Source organism: Harpia harpyja, chromosome 18 (assembly GCF_026419915.1).
Source record: "Harpia harpyja isolate bHarHar1 chromosome 18, bHarHar1 primary haplotype, whole genome shotgun sequence".
In the NCBI taxonomy this organism is placed as follows: domain Eukaryota; kingdom Metazoa; phylum Chordata; class Aves; order Accipitriformes; family Accipitridae; genus Harpia; species Harpia harpyja.
Window position 1 is genome coordinate 23,470,413 of NC_068957.1, and position 27,252 is coordinate 23,497,664.

The 27,252-nt window shown below is 38.2% G+C and overlaps 1 protein-coding gene across 1 annotated transcript; it reads right to left on the reverse strand.

The window, feature by feature from the left end:
- Positions 1-1,768: 1,768 nt before the first annotated feature.
- On the reverse strand, positions 1,769-19,801 carry APOOL (apolipoprotein O like). The gene is made up of 9 exons (XM_052813476.1): positions 19,736-19,801; positions 12,746-12,850; positions 12,012-12,131; positions 10,385-10,439; positions 9,366-9,464; positions 8,120-8,211; positions 5,754-5,840; positions 3,940-4,096; positions 1,769-2,184 (listed from the first exon to the last, which is right to left on the reverse strand). Exons 1-9 carry the CDS (start codon positions 19,745-19,747, stop codon positions 2,087-2,089), a joined length of 825 nt encoding a protein of 274 aa, XP_052669436.1. The 5' UTR covers positions 19,748-19,801; the 3' UTR covers positions 1,769-2,086.
- Between the last annotated feature and the right edge of the window lie 7,451 nt (positions 19,802-27,252).

Genomic DNA, 27,252 nt, shown 5'->3' on the forward strand with positions numbered 1-27,252 from the left:
AGCAGATGGTTTTTCCTTTATATTTTTTATCCAGAATCTGATCAAAGGGAGATAGATAATACAATTTCTGCCACCCAGTCTTGCACTTGAAAACGATTATTCCTTCACCATTTTCACCTCCTGCCTTATGTCTTCATCTGTTTCCCTGGAAATGGTATATGAAGCCCAGCCATCTAATTCTTCTACTCCTCTCTCTGTAATGGAACCCTAAATGTGTTTTGTCCAGGAGCTCTGTGAAGATTGTTTTAATATCCTCTGATTGCTGCCTGAATTCTGACAGCTTCCTGGGCCTTAAGAGATGATTAAAGAAACAAAACACATTAAATTCCAAGTCAGCTGTCCCAAGCAAGTTTAACTAATAGAATTCTTCTTCTTCAAACTTCACATTTACTGACTTCACCTTCCATTGGACTCTGTATAACAAAGTCCAACAGTTTGCCTGAAATTTGGATTCCAAAATATCAATACTTATCTGTTTCAGAACTATCATAAAAGCTTTACTTATTCCTTTGCTCATTCATCATTTGTGCCTTGTGCACATTCCATAGTGCAGTATCTCCTCACAACTTCTGCTAGCCCCACAGTGACACTAGAAATACTGTTTGCCTGTATTTCACTAGTCATTTGCCTTTGCATCAGCAGCCTTAGAAGAAGGAATCAGGTTATGAATCTCTTCTTATGGACAACAGGAGCAAATATCCCTTCACATCCCCGTGCTGAGAATACATTAATATGAAGCAGCATTTCTTTTCAGGTTTAAGTCTGAAAGTACAAACTACCTGTTTGTATAATTTGTTCTTGCTTCCCCCCCTCAACTTTACAACAAAGCACATATTTTCATTAATTGAAAGGTAACAGAATTCAACAGATCGAAGGACAAACTACCAGCACAGTGTCCTTTTGCAGTCTGTGTATTAGGGAAGTGCCACAGCAGATGCAGATGAGATTACCTCTAGGCAGTGGGCTGATTATCACCATGTACTGATAATGAGTTGCACTTCGAAGACCACCAGATCTATTCCAACCCTTACAAGAGTGTTTTGAAGAGAAATGGAGGATGAACATAAGTATAGCGATACAAACAATGATAAAAGCAGCGTTTGAAAGTTTCATCCTAGGAAACTTAATCAATTTCTGATTTCATTCTTATGAAAAAAGACAGAATTTCACAGAAATCCTACCAAGATCAATGGGTACTGCATACAAACTTCTGGGAAGAAAAAGTTGGCTGCCTATTACTTCTGCCTATTACTTGTCAACACTTTAAACCTCAAAACTACAGAAGGTTTCCATCTTCCTAAACATTGCTAATGCATTCTACATAAATTCAAACAGTATCAGTTTCATGGATTAAGCAATTTGCATACAGTTCTTCAAAGTATTAGAAGTAGGTGAAAACTAATGCATAGTCTATAAAGGATGTTTTAGAGGTCAGTTGTGTGTTTTTTCCCAACTTAAGTAATATTTAAAGACACAAGAAGTATGCAGGACAAGTTGTTTCCATTCACCTTTGTGAAACAGGCAAACAACAAATGACTTTGTGATGAAAAAAAAAGTGACTTGTTTATAGAAGCATTAAAGATAACGCTATTCGTATCATGTTAAGAACCAACTTTTTAAAGGTACTCAGACCAATAAGAAGTTGCACTTCAGTCCAGAGTTGAAAGAAAAAAGACAAAGAAGCCTCTGCCAACCCCACCCATCACATTGTTCTTTTAGATCAATGAACATCTGAGCTGAAGTATAGAGATATGTCTACATTTTCAAATATCCTTTGTAAAGTGACGTTTATTAACAAGCTTGGCACAGAGAAACCTCATTGTGAGAAGACACTGACAAACCTCATTTTCTCAGTGTCTCACTAATGACACTGACAATAAGTGAATTCTCACTACTTCCAAGTAGTGACAAACGAAATATTCACTGAACAGAATCATCTAAGTCAGTAATACAAACTGGGATATAAGAAAATAGCTGATTAAATTATAATTCATGGAGTATATATTGTAAGGATTATTCCTTCCCTTCTCCACCCCCCCCCCCCCCCATCTGTAATACTTTGCAAAGATTTGTAAGCAGATTTGTCTTAGCTTCTAGTACTGTACATATCCACATCTTCTGGGCTGGACTGACCATGGTCCATAAGTTTTGGATCAGGCTTAAATTTTGGTTTCTTTGCTGTTCCTGTGGGAAATATTAAAGCAGTTTAATTAAAAAAAATACACATTTGAGCTGTAGAAAAAAAAAGCTTATTGACACATTTTGAGAATTACCGTATTACCAAACACTTACAAAAGATCAAAATACATATGTTCTAGTCCAAACTGTGTAAGTGATACAGGACGATGAAGGCATGTTGTAATTATTAGCTTACAGCAGTGGATGGAGAGCAGGTCTTCCTCCTACTCTCTATAATAATACTTCCTGAACACAGCAGGGTGAGAGAAGAAATAGTGATGCTTTGCCCTACACATGGAAAGGAAGGGAAAGTTTGGGACATGGAAAAAAAATCTCCAGTCCTTCTTCCCCCACTGCTCCCAGGAGCACAGCTGTCTCCCAAAACCAACTGCATCAGTATCTTCCCTGAAGCTGCTGCCAGATGGTAGGAATTCCAAATTAAGACAAACACTCTTACATAGTTTCACTTCATGACTTCCAAAAACAATGAACTAAGTTTACTAAAACGTTGAGCCCTCACACTCATCCTGAATGACAATGCACAAAGGCTGACATATTTAATGATACTGTAATTCCAGAGGATCGAAGAGAATATAAAGGCAGGTTTTTTAGGACTGTGCCTCTGATTACTAGTCTGCTTCTTTTCCAGCTACATCAGTTGGTTTAACAAAGGGTGCTATGTTCTCCTGAAAGCTTTGCCCCTTTTGGACTAGTGAAAATAAACATCTCTGAAAACACAGATTAATTTAGGGCATGGATATTTTTGGCTGTGTTAGGGACATGAACTAATTCCAACCATGAAAGCAAAGACAGAAGATATATAAAACCATTAAAGACAGTCTGGCCTGAAGCGAATGTAAAAACAGATCAAAGCATTCCACAAACTAAATCAGAAAAAATACAGGTGCAAAGCAAAGGAAGGTGTGAATGTGTATTATAGTGAAAATAAAGGAAAAAAAAAAATTAAAAACCCATCCAAGTATGTTCTGCTTGCTTTCCAGAAAAAAAAAATATTCTGGTAAAGAACACAATAAAAAGAAGTAAGCAAGTTTAAGTGACGAGTAAAATCTGAAAACTGCCCCTACAAAGGTAACAATATTTTAAAACAAATTTAGTTCTCCTTTAACAGGTAATTCTACTATTTCTCTTAGCAATTGGCCTATCAAAATATTTGTATGTTAAATATGCTGCTACATGATCTAGTCAACTAGCTCAACCACTTAAGAAGCACAAAGAATACCACTGCAAAAAAACTAGCAAAATAAAATCCAATGCTTCATTTGTCAATTACACATTCCTCTTTTAACAATATCTGAAGATACAGAACATGTACAGAGAAATGAACAGTAATTCAAATTAGCTCTTTTCACAAAAATCCAGCAGTAATCCTTTAAATTACACTTACAGTATTCCAACAACAGAAGGGTAATTTAAAGTAGGCATTTAACAGAAGTACTTGATGGTATCATCTCATTGCTAACACTATGGGATATGGTCCACACCATATGGAATGAAAGAAAACATTATTGAGAGAGAACAACAAATACATAAGAATTCTGATACTGTGACAGGTTCCACAGTGAGAAAATTATCACCACCCTGAGGCTCTGAAGTATATATTAACTGACAGTGTGTACAATATATTCTCAAGAATACTCTATGACAGTCTGCTCCATTTTAAAGCAAGGGTAACTCCAAAATTAAGTCAAGTAATTGGATTTGCAAGTTGCCCTGAGATTACACTTGAAATGTTTAATTCACCTGATGAAGGCACTGGATCTGTTTTACTCCAAGACTCTACTGGAGAAGATTCTGTTCTGTTAAATGATCTTGACTCAATAGCAGACTCAGGTTTTGTACTAGAAATTTCTTTCTTTTTCTTATCTTCTTGCGTAACTGATTTTGAGTCTTGCTGCAGCTGTGAACCAAACATTAATAAAAAAATGCACATGGGTATATGCTTAATACATTATTGCAAAATAAACCTTTCAAGTCTGAAAGCTTATCTTTTATGAAATTATTTTCAGATATGACATCATATAATGATATTCAACTAGTAGTGTTAAAGTCAGCTGCACTCAAGGGACACAGCTGGAAAAAATAAAATGCATGAAAGAACCCCACAGTTCAGAGACAATAACTTCAAATTCACATGTAAGGAAATTTATTTTGTCACAAGTATATACTTAAGTGATACTGTGCTTTTACCTGAGACCCTCAAAGTACTTCACAAGGAAGTCACTGTTCATTTTCAGACTGAAATAGTATTTCATTTTTACAGAACACTTACTACCCTTAGTTAACACAAGATGGAAAGATAAATCGTGGTAACACCCTAGTAATGAAAAATAATATATTGGTTTCGTAACAGGCTTCACTCAGAGAAAAAAATAAAGTTAATAGAAACCATCTTTACCACATCAGTTCTTGTTTCACTATCAGTTTAATGACATTTATCTGAACCTCATTTTCAAAACTCAGAATTCCATTTGTGCTCCTCGGTGGAAATAAAAGATGAGGACTGCATACAAATGAACACCATAAATTCAAAGCAAATACTTCTAAATGTTAATATAACTGGGAAACTTTAATTTTCTTTTGAAAAGAGAAAAAAAAAAAACAATCACTGTGCAAAGCTGAAATTTTACTCAGGGAAGTACTACTTTTGTCAAGGGTTTATAATTTCCACTGGAGAAAAACCCCTTCAGGTTGCAGAAAAACCAGGCTTAACTCTGAGATGTACTAGCCCAAATTCCATATGTAATTTACAGGCTGCTAATATTCCTCTACTTAGGGCTGGCAAGGCCTCAGCTGGTTTACTATGTTCTATTTTGACCACTTAAAAAACCCAAACAACCCAAGCCACACAGAAAAAACCCTAAAAACAGAGAAAGGAGAGAGAGAAACTACAGAAAGCTCAGAGGAGAACAAGAATTACGTAGGAGTTGGAAAGCCTGCTCTATAAGAAAAGATTATACTAGGGAGAAGATAATGTCAAAAACCATGATAAATTTTCCATACGTAATAGGTCAATATGAAGAGGTTACTGACCATGTATTCACTATGGCTGCAATGAGGACAGGACAAGGAGAAAAAAAAAAAAAAAAAATCAGACATGGACAATCTATATCACAGGGTAATTAAAACAGACTACCTGGAAGGGTTGTGGAATTTCTTTCACTGATCTGTGTAAGAATAAGCTAGTCATACCCACTGTCATTCTGTGTGTCTTTATCTTAAATACAGTGGTCTGCTTAGGACCCAAGCTTGAATCAGAATGGATTATTTTTGTCAAGATCAAAAATGAGCTGTAAGAGAAAGTCAGTCTTCTCTTGTGCATCTTGCATGTATTGTGGGACTACATAGGGGATCTTGCGATCTATTGGTCTGAAAGGCATAACAAATAAGATATAAATTAAACACTGAAGTTACAAAAATATCAGAGGGGGGTTTTGTGCCTCACTTAACGCAATTAGTAATCTTAAACAGTATCAGCAGAATAGTACTTAGCTTTCTAATTTCCTTTTTTCTCCCTTTGAATTTATGAGTTACAGTCATTACTTCAGAAAGCCTACCTTGGTGCCATCTTCCTTTTTTGCCCATAGTGATCGCACAGCTTCATAGATTTGATGGCTTGCAGAAAATAACTTTTTCCCTGTTACCTATTTTTTTTAGAAAAAACATAATTTAACAACAGCTTTAAAAATACTAAGATACACAGACTATTCAAATGAAATGCATCTTATCTGCATGAGAACATGCTTGACCCCATGCTAAGACATTTTAATCATCTACTTTTCAAGATCTAGTGCATGTTTCTCTTACATCAAACAAATCGTAAATAATGTTTAAATTGGTATTAGAAATCCACAGGTAGCATTCACATGCTACATCCACCTACTCAAAATGAAATCAAAACCTGATCAGCAAACAGTGTTTTGGCAGTGTTAACACAACAGACTGGAGCAGCAGCTTTAAAGGATCCAAACTTGTCTCACTATGTTGGAAATGATCAAAGACAGTAACACAAAAGGAAAAAGCCCCAAAAGACGACCTGGCCCATATTAGTGAGCAGTGCTTTGCTTTACAAATGGCCAAATCCTTCAGTCTATTTTTGAAAAGTAATTTTATAATACTGCAGTAACTATGGAGTACCTTTACAAATGCTCTGTAGAAACAGAACACTTCAGAGTTGCAACTACAAAAAACTGTGCAAAAGGTGATACAGAATGTAAGTAGATAGGAAACAAGGATTTAGCTTCCTGAGATAGGTCATAACGTACAGTGTAGCATTCCTATTAATTTCTCCATCTTCCAACCCTGACATTTAAGTCTTATGACAATAAGCCAAGAAATTCCACTGCCTCTTGAGAAACAGTAATCCTCACTGATTTGCATATAAGAAAAAAACCAACATATCAGTTTAGCAATATAAGATTGCCCAAAGATTTTAACCGCATTATAGGTCTTTGTGATATCTTCCTAAGTACTCTGGAAGTATAAAAATACCAAACAAAACCACCTCACTAAAATTAATAACAATAGCAACTGATTCATCATGATGGAAAGTTAGAGCTTAAATAGTAATTTTTTCAATCAGATTTCAGGATAATGTCCCACAAATCTTTCTGTCAAAACTGAAACCTGATCATTTAACTTAAAGATTGGTAAGTCCTAGAACGAAACACAACTAACTAAACTAATTTTCCTATCTCATCAGATTAACACAGAAGGGCAGTTTTGAAACTATAAATACAAAGTTCGTCAGGGAACTACAAAGAATTCTTATGAAGCAGTATGTGCTTTTCTAAACAGGGAAACACTGGAAAACTATAGAGAAGGAAGAGATATTGTCATAGTTTAACCCCAGCCAGCAACTAAGCACCACGCAGTCGCTCACCCACTTCCCCCCCACCCAGTGGGATGGGGGAGAGAATTGAGAAAAAAAGTGAAACTCATGGGTTGAGATAAGAACAGTTTAACAGAACAGAAAAGAAGAAACTAATAATGATAATAATAACAATAATAAAATGACAGTAGTAGTAATAAAAAGATTGGAACGTACAAAACAAGTGATGCACAGTGCAATTGCTCACCACCCGCTGACCGATGCCCTGAGCGGCAATTCCCCCCACCCCTACTCCCCCCAGTTTATATACTGGGCATGACGTCACATGGCATGGAATAGCCCTTTGGCCAGTTTGGGTCAGCTGTCCTGGCTGTGTCCCCTCCCAACTTCTTGTGCCCCTCCAGCCTTCCTGCTGGCTGGGCATGAGAAGCTGAAAAATCCTTGACTTAGTCTAAACACTCCTCAGCAACAACTGAAAACATCAGTGTGTTATCAACATTCCTCTCATACCGAACTCAAAACATAACACTACACCAGCTACTAGGAAGACAATTAACTCTATCCCAGCTGAAACCAGAACAGATACATAGACTATATATCCTGCTTTTCAATTCACTTTTTGTGTAGAAAAGTACTGTGTGTAAACAGTTCTTGCATGAAAAATATTAACTATAGCTCTCCTTTTCTACATAAACAACTAAGACAAATTCTAATCAGGTAGACAACTGCAAGATCACAGTAACTGGAAAACAAGGAATTCTAACAAGAGATGCAGTTGTACAGTATCTCAAACTGCACATCTATCAAGTTCAGCAAAGCTTTATTTTTTATTTACTTTTATTTCAGCAATGATCTTCATTTACTTGAGAAATGAGGATTAAAATTTGAGAGGCTATACAACTGCATTTTTAAATTCAGTCAGTTTATTCATTTTTTTATAGTTATGCAATTAACACCTGTGATGGATTATATGTTTTAATGAAGATGCATGTGAATTCTGACTCCCAGTCCCATGACGCTTAATTCAAGTGAAATGGGAATGCTATGACTAAATTAATTGTTAATTCAATATTAATAGACAAGTAAACTTACCTTAGCGATTACCACTGACTGAGCTGGGTAACAAACAGAAATTCCTAAAGTAGTAAGTCCCAACGGATAAGCAATTTTCTTAAATCTAGAATCTGTATAAAGCCAAATATTTCAAATAATTAGACACTAATGAAATGTAAAGCTAAGCAGTTGTATCAATTAAAAGCAATTGTTTAACACCTAACCATTGTTTACATCAAACTTATCCCCATAATGGCTGGAGGAAAAAATACACGGTGTGATTACACTTTAGTGCAGTCACGTTTGCAGGAGACACTGATATTCTGAATATTGGTTTCTTGAATGAGAAATAATCCCAAATTAGATTTTCCAGTACTGTGAAAAATGAGAAGAACGTCTGTGTCACTTAGGAGCTGCTGTGGTTCTTGACTAGCTCCATGCATGCTCTCTTGAGGACAGAGTCGGCAGAATTTGGAGCCACCAGGAGCCAGGAAACTGGGGCCTCTGTTCAAACGCGAGAATGGCTGGGCCAGGCTTAGGTTCCTGTTTGTTGACAAGGAGCCCTGATGACAGATTCTCAAGCCTGAGTCTTTTTTTTTTTTTTTTTTTAAAATCTGCCCACCAAAAGTAACAGGGATATAAGAATGTTTTTATTATAAATCTGCCAATATTTTGATTGACCCATTTGCTTTGTGAAACGTTCAGATAGACACACACTCAGGTGTTATAGATAAACATTTTCTGTACAATATTTTCTAGCAGGTGAAGTATTATCCCTCTAATATTTATCTGGAAAGGAGAGGCAGCTGTATCTATTAAATTACCGTTTTGGCTTCAAAGCTGCCGAAAACATGCCTTTCAATGTGTATTCTTTTGTACCTGTTAGCCAAATGCCAACGTTCTTTAACTTCTTTCCTCTAAATTCCCTTAGTTTTTGCTATATTCAGTAACCTTGCCTGTCAATTTGTCTCCAGTTTCCTCCCATACACACACTGTTTTTGAAAACCAATAATGAACAAACTCAAAACAAGTGTCCTCCTTTGAACTTCTGTTGATTCCACCATTAAAAATGACTATATAATCCTGCTCTGTCTATTAGGTCTTAGCCAGCTTCTAAAAGAAATATTTAATAATGTCCCTTCAATTTATCAGGAAGGATTTATTTTTTTTTAATATTGGTTGCATAGATTTTTGCCTATGTTTCAGAAAAATCTTTTGACCACTAAAATTACTACATGCTACATATTCAACACATCAGTAATGAAAATAAGGAAAAAAACCCTACCTTTTCTTGCCAGCACTACGCCAGCCAAGCCTGATATTGTAATTACACCAACTTTGGGAAGAAATTCTGGTGGTGGATTCTTCAGGTAAACATAAGCATCTTAGAATTAAAAAAAAAAAGAGGAAGAAAAAAAAGAAGCATAGCAATTCAGTATTAATCCTTTTATTTTATTTCCCACTTGAGAAATAAAGATGAAAGTAATATTACGAATATCCAAAACTCAAAACAGTCCAAGACTGGATTGTTTTGTTAATGAATGAAGATGCCTTATTTTCCAGGTGCACACTCTGCAGCCTGTGTTAGATAGAACGAGAATCACGGTCCTCAAAACACAGCAGCAAAACTAACAATTTTTCTCCTTAGGTACTTTTTTATGTTTTGTAAAATATTAGTCCTTAATAAAGGAAAAGGAAAGCATAGTTTTAATTTTTGATTTTACTGTGAGTTAATATAGATTAAATGAGACAATGCATATTTTGGTATCTCCCAATATACTATTTTTAAGGAAAATAACTTCTAGATATAGTTTCTGATACTGAGCTTGAAAGCAAATCCTGCTCGTAACTTGTGCTAGAATTAAGAAGCCATTTTTATAACTAAGACAGGTTGTGGAATTTCCATCCCTGGAGATGTTCAAGACCTGACTGGACAGAGACCTAAGCAACCTGCCTTGGACCTGCTTTAAGCAGGTGACTGGACTAGACGATCTGTAGATCTATAGAGATTCCAACTTCAATGATTTTGTGATACTATGATTTTAAGAACAAAGCTAAAATCAAAGGAATGAGAAATACTATTTAATTGGCCATTTCTCTCATTTGAGAATGCAAATGAAACTCCACAGTGAATTAACAGCGGTCCCAGGTTTTTTTCCCCCCCCACACTTGCAGAAAGTATCCCAGTGTACTCCCCTTCCACCCTTTCCCCCTCTAACTAGAATTTGCTGTTTCAACCACCTTTCTAAGTTGCAAGGAGAAACAACAGAAAATGCTCAATTCAGAAACACATGACTCGCCTACCTTTTCCAAATTGAATTGAATCCATTATTCCATTTTTAACAAAGACAAAAGCATCCTACAAAAACAAAACAAAACAAAAAAACCTCAGCAAAATAAATGTCATATCTTTGCAAAAGTAGATGTTTTCAGTACAAAACCACTCGGTTGATACATATGGCTCAGCACAGTCAGACAAGGAAGTATTATGTAACTTTAAAAACACACAAACCAGATCAGTGAACTTCTACAGAGGCTGTGCTAAGATCCATCCCCTTTTTGACTACTATATTTATAGTTTCAAAATTTCCATCCATATTTAATTTTAAAAAAATCTCTTTAATATAGTAAGATCACTTTCAGAATTGACATCTCAGGAACAAAACTGCAGGGTAGCAAAACATCTGGATGCCAACTGTGTAACAGAAGAAAATTCAACTATAAAATACTATCTCCTCTTCCCTAGAGAGACTTACCCAGTAAAACTGACTTTGTCTTTTAATTTGTAAAAATGGTGCTCAGTTTTGCTAAAGATAAGCAATACTGATTTGGCTTAAGATGTGTGCTCAACTAGTTTGCTTTACTCCCCTCAAATTGGTCAATTTATTTAATCACAAGTTTTTCTTTATCCAGAAAAAAATCTACTAGCCTATTATTGGTATCATTGTCCTCAGATAGCTAAGCAAACTGAGTAAATACACATTCTTTAGGAGATTAATGAAAAAGAATGTCATCTTGAGTTATTTCACTGAAATCATTTGTTTGCAGTAACACAGAATTTGTACCACCAGAGGTCACTGCTAGTCAATCTCCAAAACACTCACTTGATTAAGGGCATGGAAAAGTTTGATACAGATTTATAACTCAATTATTTCAGTTATGCAGTCACTGACAAAATTTTCACAGACCAATGGAATCAAAATTTACAGAAAATACAGGAAGATATTTTGATTTCCTTGCCTTTTTCAAATAATAGGGTCTATTTTGTTTGTAAGAGAAAAGTACAAGCATAAAATGCCTTATACTAACAACAATGACAGTAAAAAGTTGTCCTTTACCAGCAGTTAAAGAGGACGGTGACAGGCATCGCGTTTTCTTCTATGCTTAGAGTATTCAGTAACAGAGTTGCAAGGTATTTTTGATGACTAGTTAGTAACAGCCTGCTTTAACAGTTATATTGGATGCATTCAGTTTGTCTTTCCCAAAGTACCTACATCAGGTCTTTTAACCCGCCCTTTGGAAGCAGCCTGCTCTCTCTGTGAACTGTACCTGGAATTTCAGACTCCTAAATGCTATCAAGTTCTGCTAGCAAGAATTTACCTACGTAACTCTTGCTGTAGAAGTTAACCAAGAGATACTTCTGAACCTGACATTGTGGGTTGGCCGAGATCCAGTTCAGCATTGACCGAAATGGACCTCTTTGATCTCACTGCCTTTGATATGGAAAACAGGGAGAATGCACAGGTTCCCCGTTACAAGCACAGCAGAGAAAAATGAGAAAAAGGTTCATTTTTGCATCTTAAATTATAGGTGTATGCTAATAGAAGGAACTGCAAAAAAACAACTCCAGGGTGAAGCATGCTGGTTTTAAAATGTTTTTGTCTAGTGCTGTCAGGAATTGCAGGAAACTTTGGATGCAGGTATTTCTTACCTTGCACCATCCAATATAGCGGCCGGTTGCCTGTCTTACTGAAGAAAATTGCTTCTGCAAGTGACCAGGCTGTTCTTCAATGTATTTCGATTTCAGAGGTGGTGGACAGTAAATTGGAAGCTGGAAAGAAAAGCATAACTGTACTGTGGGGAGATAGTTTTGTATACTGATTAGTATTTACACTGAATAGTGTTTTTCAAGACTGCAAATCCTTAGTGTTCCCATTACAGCAAATAAAACCTCTGTACTGAATTATGCTCTTTTATATTAAGAAACTTACTTTACACAAGTGTGACTACAGGTTAATTCTTTAGAAATGAAAACTGAAAGTATCGTATAGGTTCTAAGAAGTAGAATCACGGAGTATGATAAAAATATCTTGTATTCTGAAAAAGCATGAGCAAGAATAGTTGGAAGATGCACAAATGTATTACTAGAAATTGTACAATAGAAAAAGACTATTATTATCAGTAAGTACTATACTCTTTACCTTTTCTGGCTTTGGTCTGGAAATAATGTAATTATGAAAATGAGATAAAACTTTACTAACTATTGTAACACTTCATGTTTTATTTGTGCTATAGTGGTCAGTTATTTAGGAGGTAATTCTTATTATCACATATTACTTAGCTATGTATTTTATCTACTGGGTAATATAATTCAATGGAAAGAGATGGTATTCTGCAGATACTTCTAGTATTATTTTAAAGTCTGACAAACAGTAAGATTCTTACCTGATTTGGCTTCACCAGCTGACCTTTTGATTCCTTTTCTGTTGCTGCATATACAGTAATATATGCAAATGGCAGACCAGAAGAAACAGCTGCCAGCTTTGCCACCTGGGCCAGACAGATGAAAAAAGGGAGTCTTAATGCAGAAATAAAAAATTCACTCCAGTAAAATCTGGATTTTACTCTTGTGTTATGCTTGATCAAATATGGAATTAAACATGTCACTTCTAAAAACTTTTTAAAATAGTATACTTTTCAGAAACCTCTTCTGTCTTAGACAAAGATTTTCTCAAATTACAATGGTAAAGAAAAAGCTAGAGATCACCACCAACAACTGTTATGACTAAAATATCAGAAAGAATTTTGTGTCCAAAGCCATGTTGATGCTTCCATCATCCCTTAAGGTAAATTTAAGTTCTAATCTAGTCAACATACAGGTAGTCCAAGTCAATGAATGACTCTCTTGTTTCAGCAAAAAGCACCTCTATTTTATTTACATTTATTACTAACATGACATCAGAAAAACATCATCTCCCGTCCAATTCATAGAATGGTTCAACTACTGTCTGTTTGGAATAACTGCATGTCAACAATAAATGAAAATACATAGCAATAACTGGAATTAAGAATCACCTGCTTAACCTTTCGAATCACATATGTTACAAAGTAAATTACAGGAATACAGGTTTAGTCATGATAGCTTGATGTCTACTTAGAACATTAGTTTGGAAAGAAAACATCGTATATGACACAAAGTTTAAACTCAAATACGTGAACTTCTGTAAATTACTGCTTTAAGATTCCAGTCAGAAGTGGCATTAAGCATGCTGGCATGCCATATATTAAAATAACTTGCCACAACACGTTAAAGCATCTGCAACTTTGGTAGATTATGGTTTCTTCTATATCAATAAAGACTTTTCTGTTATGTTCTTCACCTGAAACATTTTTTAAACTTATTTTTAAAGTATGAAAAATGTTCCCAGGATCTGCATAGAGATGATGGTGGTAGAGTGCCAGAAAAATAGAAAAGCAGGGAAAAAACAACTTGATTTTGGGAAATACCTTAAATCCCTAGTATAAAACTCCACTATATCCTCATTGTTACCTCAGCTTTCAGTTGGAAATACCCTGTCAAAAGAGCAGGATTTGCTCCATAGCGTTTAGTTATAATAGTGAAAACAAAATAAACACGAAGAAAGGCAAAAGCACCACCCTGAATTAGCTCAGGTTCATCAGACATCAATCACGTGCAGATTAAACTACTCAAGACAGCAAAACACCATCACTTCTAAACCATGCTATCATCATAGCAAAACTTTCAGATCATACAATCACAACGAAACACAAAGCCGTAGGAGAACAAAGGAGGACACTGCTATGATAAGAGAGAGGACTGTTATGAAAGAAGGGGCAAGCAGACAATGCCAGAGCTGAAAGCTGTAGGATAAAGCTGAGACAAGGGGAGTCAAAAGAATCTCAGTAGACATAATAAGGGGGGATGAAGGATGATGTTTAGCGCTTACATTGTTGAAATTAGCTGAGGCAAAGACAGTCTTTGATAAGAAGAGCTGGTCCCAAGGACCAGCCAATGAGGTAGAGACAGCTCCTGATAAGAAGCAGGAGCAGGCCCCAAGAGCCAGCTAAGACCGGTCTTGCGGCTTGGGTGAATACCAAGAAATCACTGAGCCTGCGCAAGAAAAAAGGTTACTAGCGGTGACGAAGAGGAGTCATCTATCTTCATCTCTGCGACCACCAGACGACCACCATAAAGAGGCACTGCGCAAGCGCAGTTGAGAGGAGACTATGGAAATGACCTCTCGGAGCTAATTTTAATATGGCGCGGGGATAGGTCATGCATATGTATAGGCGTATTGTGAATATGTAACACTTGACTGTATAAACTTGAGACAAACTGCCGAGTGCGGTGCGCACGACTTTGGTGGGACTACCCCCCGTGCGGCCCAGAGCTGAATAAACATACCTACTTTACAGTCTCACTGATTGTGGAGTCTGTTTTCCGCACGTCAAAGCTAAAAATGATTCTTCACTTGCATTTTTTCGCATGGGGGGCTAAGGGGAGGAAGGGTTACTTAAGGTTTCTCTACAGTAACGGTCTATTAATATATAGTATTCCTGCTCTTAACATACAGCCAATGTGCCCCTTCCCTCTCCTTGGAGCATAAAACCTTCCTGTCAGCATAACTACGGCACCGTCCTAAAAGTCTGCTAGTGGCTACTATTTATTTCATGCTTTCCTTTAACATAGAAACGGTAGGAAAATGCGTAGGACTGAGCTCATTTTGCTTCGAGAAACAGAACCCCACCTCTTTTTCTCTTCAGGCCAGGTTGACATTACGACATTTTTGTAACACAGCTATGTCAGCTGGAAGCATCAAAAAACCCCGCGACTCCAGCACAGCTAGGCTGGCAACCCTCAGCTGGCAAAGCCATCACTGTAAACATAACCATGCTGACCAGCATGTACTATTCTCTTAATTTACAACAGTGACACCCCAAACTACTTTACCTTTGCAGATGAAGTATAAGAGGCCCGGGGGGCACTGATACAGAACTGCTAGACATGGCCACTAGATGAAAGCTGGGGATACGACTCTGAGGAACTTGCTGCATCGCGAGTCCCAGCCAGGGGAGATGAGGACAGCACAAAAGCAGAGGCTGATCGAGCTCCTTTTCCCACAGAGGCTGACAGGCAGGGCAGTGACTCAAAGGCAAGAACTTGGGATAGCTGTCGCCCATTTCCTCACCTGGGGAAGGAGGGAGGGTTTACACGCACACAGGCGCAGGAGCAGACACCTTGCAAGTTAAGCCAACACCACGTCCGGATTTGGAGCGGGGCAGAGGGGGAGATACCAAAAATTGTGTTACTAAAGAACCGTGTTTTTCCCATGTTGACCTAGCTATGCTGGCAAGCGCGGACACGGTCAGAAGGAAGATGGAAGGTCGTACCACTTCCAGAAACCTAGAGAGAAAAGTCCTACAGATGTGAAAATACAGCCACGCGGATATCATGTGCGTTGACCAGCATTGTGAAAAAATTCAGTTAGTCACATGTTGACAAAAGGTTTAACATATAATGTTATTTAACGTTAAACATCAATGATCTAACACACTTAGTACAACTTAGGTTACAACTGCTATACTGAGGACTACTTGCCATTTGGCCTTTCAGTGCCTAACGCGACCATCTCAGCAGAAAAAGTCACCAGGAGGCTCTATTGACTCAGCTGTGCCCAGCACAGGAGAGCAGCTCTTCCAGCACTGAGCAGCCCCAGGACACAGAAAATAGGTGAGAGAGGATGGCACTAATCAAAATACGAACCAATTAACACAGTTACTGTCTTTCTGATAGCGTTGCTTAGAGCAAAATGCCACAGTCTGAGCTACAGGAGATTATCTACAAAGGGACATGGGTCCTCAGAAAAAGTCTGTATTTTTTAAGAATTATTAAAGAAAACTGTTTAAAACGTATTGTAATTCATATGGCTTATTTCAGCACAAGATGCTACCAAGACAACATACCAATTCTCAGTAGATACCAGAAGGAAAATAAAATTTAAAAGTGAGAAGTGAGAAAGCATGAAAACGTTATGTTGTTCACTTAACAAATTTGATTAATTCGTTTTAAAGAGTCACAATGGAGCATATTGTGCTAAATGTAAAAGAGAAAGCTATGCCAGGAACGATGAAAGTGGTCCAATTCCTGACTGACAGTAATTGCTTTACTTTTGGATGCCTGAAGACAAATGCATAAATATTTAAAAATCCAAGTGAACAGCTGTACTATCTAACATTTATACTGGCACAATTATTCCAAGAAGGTTTCACTCTCTTCCACTAAAATCACAAAGAACTGGGGTGAAGGAAAAGCAACGTCACCTTGACTACATAAAAAGAGGCTTCACTACATTGAGTTGCCTATCTTCTTCCTTTATCTAATGACTAGGTATATTAAAAATACTTCAATTAGCTAAGTTGTTTCTTATTATTAAAATTATTTTATTAAAATTACTTCAAAGGATATTACATATTAAACAAGGAAAATAATCCACTGTTTAGTTAAAGAAATTAAAAGATATTTTACCTATGAAGTCTTCTAAAAGAAGTTATTGAGAACTAAGAAATGGCAGGATCATGTAGTTATATCAAAGACTAGGAAAGAAGTACAGAGAAAAACATCTGCAACAAGCTTGAGCTGTAAAAAATGCCAGAATTGCATGGTCAACCAGTAGAATGACTCCAGAACATCAGTCAGTAACTGATTCAAAACCAAAAATGTTCTCTTTAATGATTTCAGGAAATATATTACTTTTTTTTTTTTTTAATTGAAATAGTTCAACATCTGCTCTGCATTTTACTACTAGTTCTGCTTTTATCTGAATTAATGCTCTGACCTAAGCCCTATGAAACTAACAAAAGAAAATCACTCAATCCCTCATGGCAACAGATGTAAATACCAGGAGCCATAAAGCTGTGAGCCCAGATGACATCTTCTGGAGACAAATTCAATATGAACATAGATCTAAACATCACCAGAATTACAGATATTAGAAATTATCAGCTGCAATGCTCTGGACGGGGAGGGGAGGTCAAGGGTAAGAGAAGATTTCCACTAATACCAGTGCCATGCTACTGACACTGGCATCATGCTGCAACATGTACCACCCATACGCTGGTTTTTCTCACAGGCATAAAAAGCACACTGGTTATTTCAAAGCACTAAATAGTGCGGACTAACAGACACGGCATTATTTTTGATGAGAAGACTGAACAGCAATTATTTGCTGAAGAAAGGTATTATATGCTCTCTAGCAGAAAATTGTTACAGCTACGCCTTTTATTAGTAGAGTTAAACTAATCAAAATATAAACCTGTCAAATGTACCCAGATAATTTTGGCTTTAAGTCTTTGCATTTCAAACAATCTACTTCAAAGCGTTAGAATCTTATCAAAGATCAAAAATACAGATTCTATAAAAAAAAAAATTAAAAAGCTACATCACTAAAAAGAATTCACTATCTTCAACTCAAAAGATGAAGAATACAAACTAAAGCATAATAAAACCATATATTTAATTTATGCTAATCTCCAAGACATTGTTTCTAACTGAAACTCTGTAAATTCTGTATACTTGCTTCAAGAATTGGAGCACAAATAAGGAAACTTGCCTTGAAGGTAGGAACAAGCCTCAAAACAAAAACAGGTAATCAAAGGAGTAGGCTATATGCAAAAACCTGATGCGTGTATGTGTGTGTGTGTATATATATATATATATATATATATATGCCTTGCCTTCTCTACCACAAAATCAGAATCTACTAGCCAGATTAAAATAAGATTAAAATTTTAGCAGCTACTGCATGTCATATTTTCAGTGGAGAGCTGTTCCTCAAGGAATAAGAGGCACGGGTTTATGGTTTCCTGCTACGACTTAGATGTCTTGAGGTAGTACAGAAAACTGTCTCAGATTCTTTTATTTTTCCCAGAAGTTACATGAGATGTGACAATTGTCAGAAGTTTCTAGGCCAAATCCAGTACTTTAATTTGGATATGTATTTCTTTATAAATCTCTAGTGATGACTACAAAAAGATGGCACACGAGTGGAACAGAGCATCCTTCCACTTCACCTCAACTTACTGACACCCCACAGATTTGTTTTTCATCTTTGTCTGCCAGACGGTAACCCACAGAGAGTGAAAACTTAAGAAGAATAAAACTCGCACAAACTTCTGTCACTTCACTAAAGGTACTGAATTACTCGAATTTATGTACTAAACTATATACTACTTCACGATCACCTAGGCATACAGTGAAGCCAAATAAGGTTTCTTTTTTCAGGTATTTGTCTCATAACTAAGGTAAAATGCTCCATTTTCATTCCTTTGGCTGTCCTCATTTGCATCATCCTTTTCTTTGCAGATATGTACATATTTTAAATGAAGATTCATGTGAGAGCAACCTATTCATCGATTTGACTACGAAAACTGGAAAACCTGTCTAAGTATTTGAGAGAAAGCCGAGCTCTTTACAGGCACACTTTTCTTCCCTGTTTAAAGACACTGTAGTATCTCTACAATAAAGATATTTTTGATACTTGTGACCCCGTTGGTCTCTAACAGCGTGATTTTAACATCCTTGTTTTAGTGATGCACAACACCACCACGCTTCACAACGCTACTAGCGAACTAGAATCTTGCTATCTCATCTCCCGAGTAAGGAGCAGAAGGCGTTTCAGAAGCTGTAAGCAGACGGAGAACAACCAGAAGAGAAACACTTCTTTTATTCCCTGCCGTACGATTTAACCACTCTCTTGGACCACCTCTTTCTACCTCAAGTTCTGCAACAGAGAAAGCAGTTCTGAGACCTCTTACTTTCCTACTCCTCCTTCATCCGAGCCCTCGGTTACAGGCTGAAGGGATGCCCCCGCTCCGAGGAACTACGACCATCTAGACAATCCCCCCCACGCTGGAGTAGAGCAGTCGTGGAGCCAACACCGAGTTCCGCACCGGGGAAGGGCCGTGCAGGGCGACCACCAGCGCGGGCTGGGGTAGCAACACCCCAAACAGCTCCTCAGCCCGGTGGGCCTACCCGCTTCCCGCCCTGCGGACCCCGCGCACTCCCACCGCTCCTCCCGACCTCTGCGGCCCCCCGACCGGCCAGTTCCCTGTGTGACCCGCCGGCAGAAGGGGCTCCTTCCCTCTCCTCAGCCGGCGGGGCGCCCGGCGAGGCGCGGAGCTGCCGGCCCGGCACTCCGGCTCTGACAGGACGCGAGCCTGCCGGGCGGGCCGCGCTTTTCTGCGAGCTCCCGTGAGGCTGGGGGAGCCGCGAGAGACCCCACGGGGAGTCCCCCGGCTTCCCCCCCCCCCCCCCCCCCCCCGCCGAGACCGTGGGTGGCTCTGAGCGGGAGGGGGAAGCCCAAAGCCGAGGGAGCCGCCGCGGCACCGCCCTCCCTCACGCAAGGCGGCACTCACCTTCGCCGCCATGTTAGCGACCGCCCCGCGCGGACGGCGAGAGCGAAGGGACGAGCGCTCGGCGCGGGGGGCGGGCCCGGCAGGGCGGAGGCGCCGGGAGAGGCGGCGGCCGCCGCGGCCGGGTCCAGCGGCAGGGACAGCCCGGGTCAGCACGGCCTCCGGCAGACCCGGCAGCTCGCCGATCGCTGCAGCGGAGTCCTCGGTCCTGCGGCCAGCTCACGTCTGGTTCTCCGTTTATTTGTCTTCCTTTTAGCTCCCAGGAAACGTCGTCCCGTCGTCGTCGTCGTCCACCCCCCCCCCCCCCCCCCGACAGCTACTCCAGAATACGAGAGTACTCGTTCTGTTTTCAGTCAGAAAAGAGCAAATCCCAAGTGTCGCCGTTTTAAAAGGTGGAACGGAGGGAAAATCCCCCGCGAGCTGCCTTCGCTTCGGCCGGGGGAGCGGCCCGGTGGGTTCGGGGGAGATCCACGGCCGGCTGCCGGCTCTGCGTCCGCCCGCGGCACGGCCGGCCCTCGCCGCGCTTCGTGATTACAGGGATTAGAGAACGCACGCAAAATTTAAGTGCAGGTAACTCGTTTATTGAAGTCCAAATTTACAACTGAAGTTTACGACTTCCCCCCCCCCCCCCCAAAACAAAAGCTTTGTTTGAATTTAGGAAGAATAAATGTTCTTTGTAATAATGTACAGACTATATCTCTTAAATAAGTTAATATCTTTGAAAAAAGAGCAATATGTTCCTTTTTTAATGTTGCAGTGCAACTTACAACTTACACGTCTGTGCAATGTACCATGAGGTATATGCCCAGTGAGCAACACACAGTGAAGTTTTCCATTCATAAATTTTCGTTGTAGACACACAAAAAGTTAACAAGTTAATCTGTGATAGAAAAAACGCAGCCGGTTACAGTAATTCACACAGAACTCATCTGAAAAGAGGGGAAAAAAGAAACCTAACGTTCATTGCCTATATAAACTATTGGATCATCTCTCAACATAGACAAGTATAAAATTAAAAATACTGTTGTGAAACTGAAGAAATACTGTATTATCCAGGGGTTGAAACCTAGTTTTACCTGTATTAGTCTAGAGCAGTTAATTTTCTCTCTCTGTAGCATCAATGAGCTGAGGGACTTTACTACGGTATCAGTAGAGCATCTGCTCATAAAAGCGCTTAAGTGAGATGGTGACTGTAGAAAAGTTGCAGAATGCTCCTAAAGTGTGACACAACTCAAGACATTTTCCCTGGCATAGACAGGTGGTTTACCGTTACCTCTCAGTTCATCTCACAGCTGATTAGAAAAACAAGGCTGAAACATGGAAGATATACTAGTATATTTGAAGCTTTGACACTTCAAACTTTTCGAGATGGCTCTAAAATACTTATTTCTCATAATGACAGAAAACATATATTTATTTTAGAAAGAATCATCCACAACATAACTTTGTGATAAATAACAGTTCTGCCTCTAATACATATATACATACTGCTTGTAAACAAAAAATGCCCACAGGTCATGGAGTCTCCATGATTTTTATACAAGGCGCTATAGATTTTTTTTGTTATTGAAAACAGTCCTAGTGAAAGTTTGGTTTATAACCTCCTATTGCTACAGAAACAGTAAGAATGTTTATATTTACAAAGAAACAAAGACCATGGAGACCCCATAGCATTATTTGCTAAAGATTTTAAGTTAGTGGGGTTGTCAAAATACACATTGTCAGCATGTTCAGATTTAATCAACAGTACAGGTTGAACACCAGCAGTACGATACTCTAGTGCTTTGGTATTTCAACCCCTGAATATACAAAGACATTACTACAGCCTACTTCACAGTTTAATGCAAGTAAAGTGCAAGCCATAGTACAAGGGTGTCATACATTTTCATACATATAAGCATTATCTAAAAAAGGCTCTCTATACAAGTTTTATTAGCTACTTCAGTAAACTAGACAGAAGTCACCTATGGCCCAGCAATTAATGGTCTTACAAGGATATTTTTCTTTGTAATACAGTATGTGTCAAATGTAAAAAGTTTCTTAATACTAGTGCATTTCTCTTATATCCTAACCTGTTTTCTTTTCAGATTTTTAAGCTGAAATCCTTGTTTCTCAGTAAAACAGAAGTCTTAACTGGTAACAGGGTCTTACTGGTATTTTGCCCAGTGAACAAGATTTGTTAAGACATACTTGTTCCGTGGTTGCTAGTGAAAAAAAATGCAATGGAGTTAATATGTATAATGTGGCATCCTTATTTAATCTGCAGCATTCAGACAGATGCATTTACAGTTAGTAAAAAGATCTGTATTGATACCCTCACCAATGCCCGAGAATGAACAATATTGTAGAAATGTGAGGACAGAAGCTAGAGGTCTAGCTGGTCAAACAACAGTTTGTTGATGGATTTTATAATTTTTACAACATTGCTTTCTTTCAAATACTGCTCATACAGTGGCATTAATGCATACAGCAAAGTCCCTAATTGTCACTTTTAACACTTGTATGTGTCTGATAAAAATAAACTGTCTGGCCTGCATTAAGAATGAATATGGTTCTTTTCCTGAAGGTAAAGACAGGCAGTATCTGTCTGAATTTTTTTTAACACTTTTATTAAGAGTAGGTCCCAGTAGTATATCAGCTATCTCAAAAAACTGCTAAAAGCTTAAAGGATATTACTTGTAATCCTCCTTCTGAATGTGGAAGTATGGTATAACCTGTAAAACGCAAAAACTAAGCTTTAAAAAAATGCTGCTTTGTCTATTAGTTGTATCAAGAATAGAGAGTCACCTGCCTACACATTAGTGAATGGAACGGATCAGAAGTACATTATGCTTATAAGTAATGGGAGCAAAGAAAATAATTTTAAAAATCAACCAAGAAAATACGATTTACTAGTTTCTGTTTAAATAACAATGTATTTTCTATTCATCAACTGTTATGGCTCAGGTTTGATTTTCAGATGCATGCCCAGTTAATGCCCACTGAGAGCCTCAGCCACACAGTGTGAATTCATCTGGGCAAAGAGGAGATGGGGAACCTATCCCCACAGTAGCTTGCCTGAAAAAGCTACTCTGAACCTTAGCTTTAATGAGGGAAACATTCTAGAAGAAAAAAACCTTTTTATTACTTAATATAAATGAATTAGCTAATATTGCTTCTTCAATCTTTCCTGTTATTACCCATTTTTTGTACTAGTGGTAAATAAACATCATTTGGCAATAGGGAAGATGATGTATTGTCTCTAACGAGATTTTAAGCTCAGTGGTCTAAGGCATGTGGTATGTGGAAAATCTACAAACCTACACTCCCAAGCAAAAAGGCATTGCTATAAGCTGTGCCCTTCTGTCTTCCCTAGAAACGCACAATTTCCCTATGTGAAAACTAAGGAGAAACTAAAAATCCTTTATAAGACCAAGTTACCACTTACTTCTCTAACATTACGCTGCAGCAACTTGGGTGTACTATAAATAGTATTTTCAGGGCTGAGGCCCAGTAATACAAACAGACCTGTGCTCTCTGTCTTAAGGGATCTCTCCAGGACTGGGTCAGAGACAGTAGTCAGGATCTCTGTAGAGATACAAGATTTGCTTACGCAAAGAGATTTAGTGTTTAAACTGTAAATATAATTGCATGGTAGGCATCCTTTGTATTACAGTTTTGGGGGTAGCTGAGAAGCATTGCAGGTGGGGCTTAAGTTTTGTTGATCAGTTGTGCTGCATCTTGCCCTAGCCAAGGATTGTTTTAAACAACCCGCCTTTGAAGCACTTTGGCCCCAACTGCACGAAGAGTTTGTCCAAACCGTTGGTGAAACATCATGAAATAGCTCTGCCTGGCAGAGCTGTCCCACCTCAAGGGGCCAACAGCCAAGGTTTACCAGGATGTAAACAATCCCCAGATATATCACCTTGGTCATAAGTACCACTAGTTTTTTGCAGAAGAGAATGCCTTTATTACTTTGGAAGACAAGACAAAATGATGAAAGAATATGGCAAATAAGCTATGTGATAGTCTTAGGTCTGATTTGTATTACTTGAGACAAAAATAGGAGTTATGAGAATTTTATTAGTTCTCCTCAGATTTGTGTCAAGTTAAACAATTTCTACCAGGTTCTTCATTTTTCTTCCAGAAGTCCTATTAACATTCAAAGTGAAATCTTCTAAAGGTCAGCAGTAGAATTCTACAATTTTCGATGAGGCTTAGCACTTCCCAATGCCTCTGTAAAGCAACCCCTTCAAAGGTACCTTTACTATCCTTCACAAAACCTTGGATCAGAGACTGAGTATTTTGGCTATAACTGCTGAAGACAGTAAGAATGAAGTTAAGTGGCCATGTACATCTAGCAATTCTCTGCAACACTCATTTCTTTCTCCTTGGAAAAAGCAAGTGGTGCACTACATTTCTAGCTTAAAAGACAGCAGTCTAGATCCGAATAGTAACCGACTTATATTTAGAATTCCCTGCTTGGAAAAGATGGAAAATCTCATCCTCCAAAATCTTTTAGTTGATTAGTCTTTCCTTATAGAGCTAAAGCAGTTCGAGAAGTGCTCATGATGTGTTTGAGAAAGTAGAGCTGTATCAGAAGCTGATGAAACAGCAGGGTGGTTTTGCCAATGAAGTGAAGCAACCTCCCATGGTATGGAGGGTAGAGACGCCCTATACAATCCAACGTGGGCTGATTACTGTGAGGGCAAATGTAATCCTACCTGTGCTGTCACAGAGTGTGGGCTCAATATTTCTGTGTTATTTGTATTATAGAATGTGGATATACAGACTGATGAGAACCTCCTCCTCCTTTGGTTCTTGTTCATATCAATTAGAGTAAGCTCAGGAAAGTTTTGACTTAAATTAATGAAACCTAGAAAACAGGTCTCAGTTTTCTCAAGAAGTGCTGCTGAGATAGCTACTAAGATAGCTTTCAAAGATCTGAGATTTCAGTGAATACATAATAGTGTTAAAAAAGGAGGGGAATCAGCAGCTTAGGGAGAGCATTATATCAGTTATAATAAAAAACAGCCAATAACAAAAAGACTAAGCTTGTAGAGTCAAAGAATAAATTCTGCTGGCTGAGGGACATTCTACCTGCAGGAATTCTGAGGGAAGACACTAGCTTTAATAAGATCCAGATAAATAAAACACATCCAAACAATCTCTTCATGTTAGTTGCGTGTGTTAAGAACTAAGTTTTGTCTAAGCAGTCAGGCAGGAAATCTAGGAAGTTAATAAATGTGTTGTACCAGTGCTGTTTATTTCCCTTGATGAACTCAACAACAAAGAAATTTTTTTTTCTCATTTAAAAATATGGGATCAAAACTACGGTAATAATTTCAGCTGCATTGTACAGTGTGTTTAAGTACCTTTCGGTCCAGGAGAATCTGACATATTTTAATACGTAAGCAGGATTTGGTGCAGGGATTTTTAAATACAGTATCTGTATTGCACTTTGTATTCCACTTATTTCAAAGATTGTGAAATTCCAAATAATTGTGCTATGGTGATTTTGTACATTACTTTCTATAGTATAGCTAGATTAGTTCCTAGATCCAGACAGAAGACACTGGTGGTGGGGAGGGAAGAGCTGTAGTATGGCGTTGGGTACGCATGCAAGTATGACAAAATACCCGTGAAATGACTTTCAAATGCCAGCTGACATTTGTGAAAGAATAAAGTCTTTGTATTGCTTAATTTAACAGTTAGATTTTGCTAGCTCTAAGGCATAAGCAATGCTACACAAATCTTTCAAACTTTTCTCCCAGTTAATCTTAACCCCATTATAGGAAATTTCTCCAGTGCCTCTCCGTTCACCTTACGAATCTCTTGAATAATTTATCTTGACTACTCAGTGCAAATCATATTTGATGAGAACTGCTCTCCATGAGCAGACTACAGACTCATGACTCCCAGAATTTCAGAAAAGATGAACTCATGACACTGAAAGATTTTAAAGATAAGCTGACCAAAATACGATGTCTCAACTTTTTATCTCATCTACTCATATATCAGAAATGTAGTTTTTTAACTTTCAGAAACTAAAATTGAGATTGTCTATTTTCCTTACTATTTGTGTTATTTTTGAGAAATGTATCTTCCTAATGATGTTTGTCATTTTCAGCTATCTATATCTATACGTAGCATTTTAGAAGAGAAATAGCTTGTTTCATTGTTTACTAGAGACTTCATTGAATATAATCAGTGGACACTTGTAATTTCTGTCTTGAGTTACAATACAGTGGCATTTGAAATCCTTTTGGAAAGCTATTTTAAAATCACATAGATCTTTTTATTATGAAAGCACAAACCATCTTTGGGTTTGAAACAAAAGGCATGTTTAAATTTCTTCATGAATCCATTTAACTAATTCGGTGACCATCTCTCACTGCTTGCACATACAGTATGAACTCGTTTCTGAATGGAGTCTATAATTTACCCCATTGCTTGCTTCACTGCATAATAATTCTCCCACATTATATGAAGGCTACTATTAAAAAATAGTGAAATATATAACTTTGAGAGATCTGATATGGAAAGCTAGACAAATTCTCTCTATTTATGCTTCTGCTATTCAGTTGTCAAGTAACTACAGTGTTCACATAGTAAATACATTTCAATTTAGTTCTATGTTTTGCATGAATACTGCAACTCCGATATTGGTGAAACCTGTGGTGGCAAATTGTTGTTTTCTATTTCCTGTATCTTTTTTATTACCTCAGGTGCTTAGACAGGGTGAAGTGCATGTTTAATATTCAAGCAAAACATATACAATGTGATCCTGCTCCTCTGAAGTCACTGGAGTTTTGCCATTTACTTCAATGGAAATACGATTAAGCTCCAATGTGTGCGGTTAAGGAGCCATTGTCTTCAGTGATTCTTAAGCATAGAGTTGATTACTTTGTTGAAGCAGGCCAAATATGCCTTCATGTTGTAAGTTCTATCCAAATGTTGTTATGCAATTGTTGCAATGATGCTGTGGCTCAATTGCCTGTGTGATGCAAAGAACTCAAAACAGTTGTCAGTAATACTTCTCTACTAATAACTTCTTATATTGTTACAGACAATTATTTGTTTAATCACTGCTTCTACTGTGGTTCAAATAAATGCCAGTGCAAATGAGAGCAAAAACCAAATCTGAATTGTATTTCTTCAGCTGCTATATTGGGTTTACATGGCAAGGGGGTAGCAGGGGGGCTGCAGGGGTGGCCTCTCTGAGAAAAGACGAGGGGCTGCTCCCGTGTTGGACATGGCCGGTTCCAGCTGCCTCCAAAACAGACCTGCTGCTGGCCAAAGCTGAGCCCATCAGGGAGGCTGGTGGTGCCTCTGTGATAACTTATTTAAGAACGGGTAAAAACGCTGCAGAGCAGCTGTGACAGAGAGGAGTGAGAAAAAGGTAAGAGAAACAACTTTGTGTACATCCAAGTCAGTACAGAAGGAAGGGGAGGAGGTGTTCCAGGTGCTGGAGCAGATACTCCCCTGCAGCCTGTGCAGAAGACCATGGTGAAGCAGGTTGTCCTCCTGCAGCCCATGGG

Bases quoted from the DNA above. Each gene is read 5' to 3' on its own strand.
- APOOL (XM_052813476.1), bottom strand. The intron at 8,212-9,365 runs GTAGGGTTTTTT...GGCTTTATACAG, and splicing joins CGTAGTGCTGGCAAGAAAAG to ATTCTAGATTTAAGAAAATT. The intron at 2,185-3,939 runs GTGAATTAAACA...TATTTCCCACAG, and splicing joins AGATCCAGTGCCTTCATCAG to GAACAGCAAAGAAACCAAAA.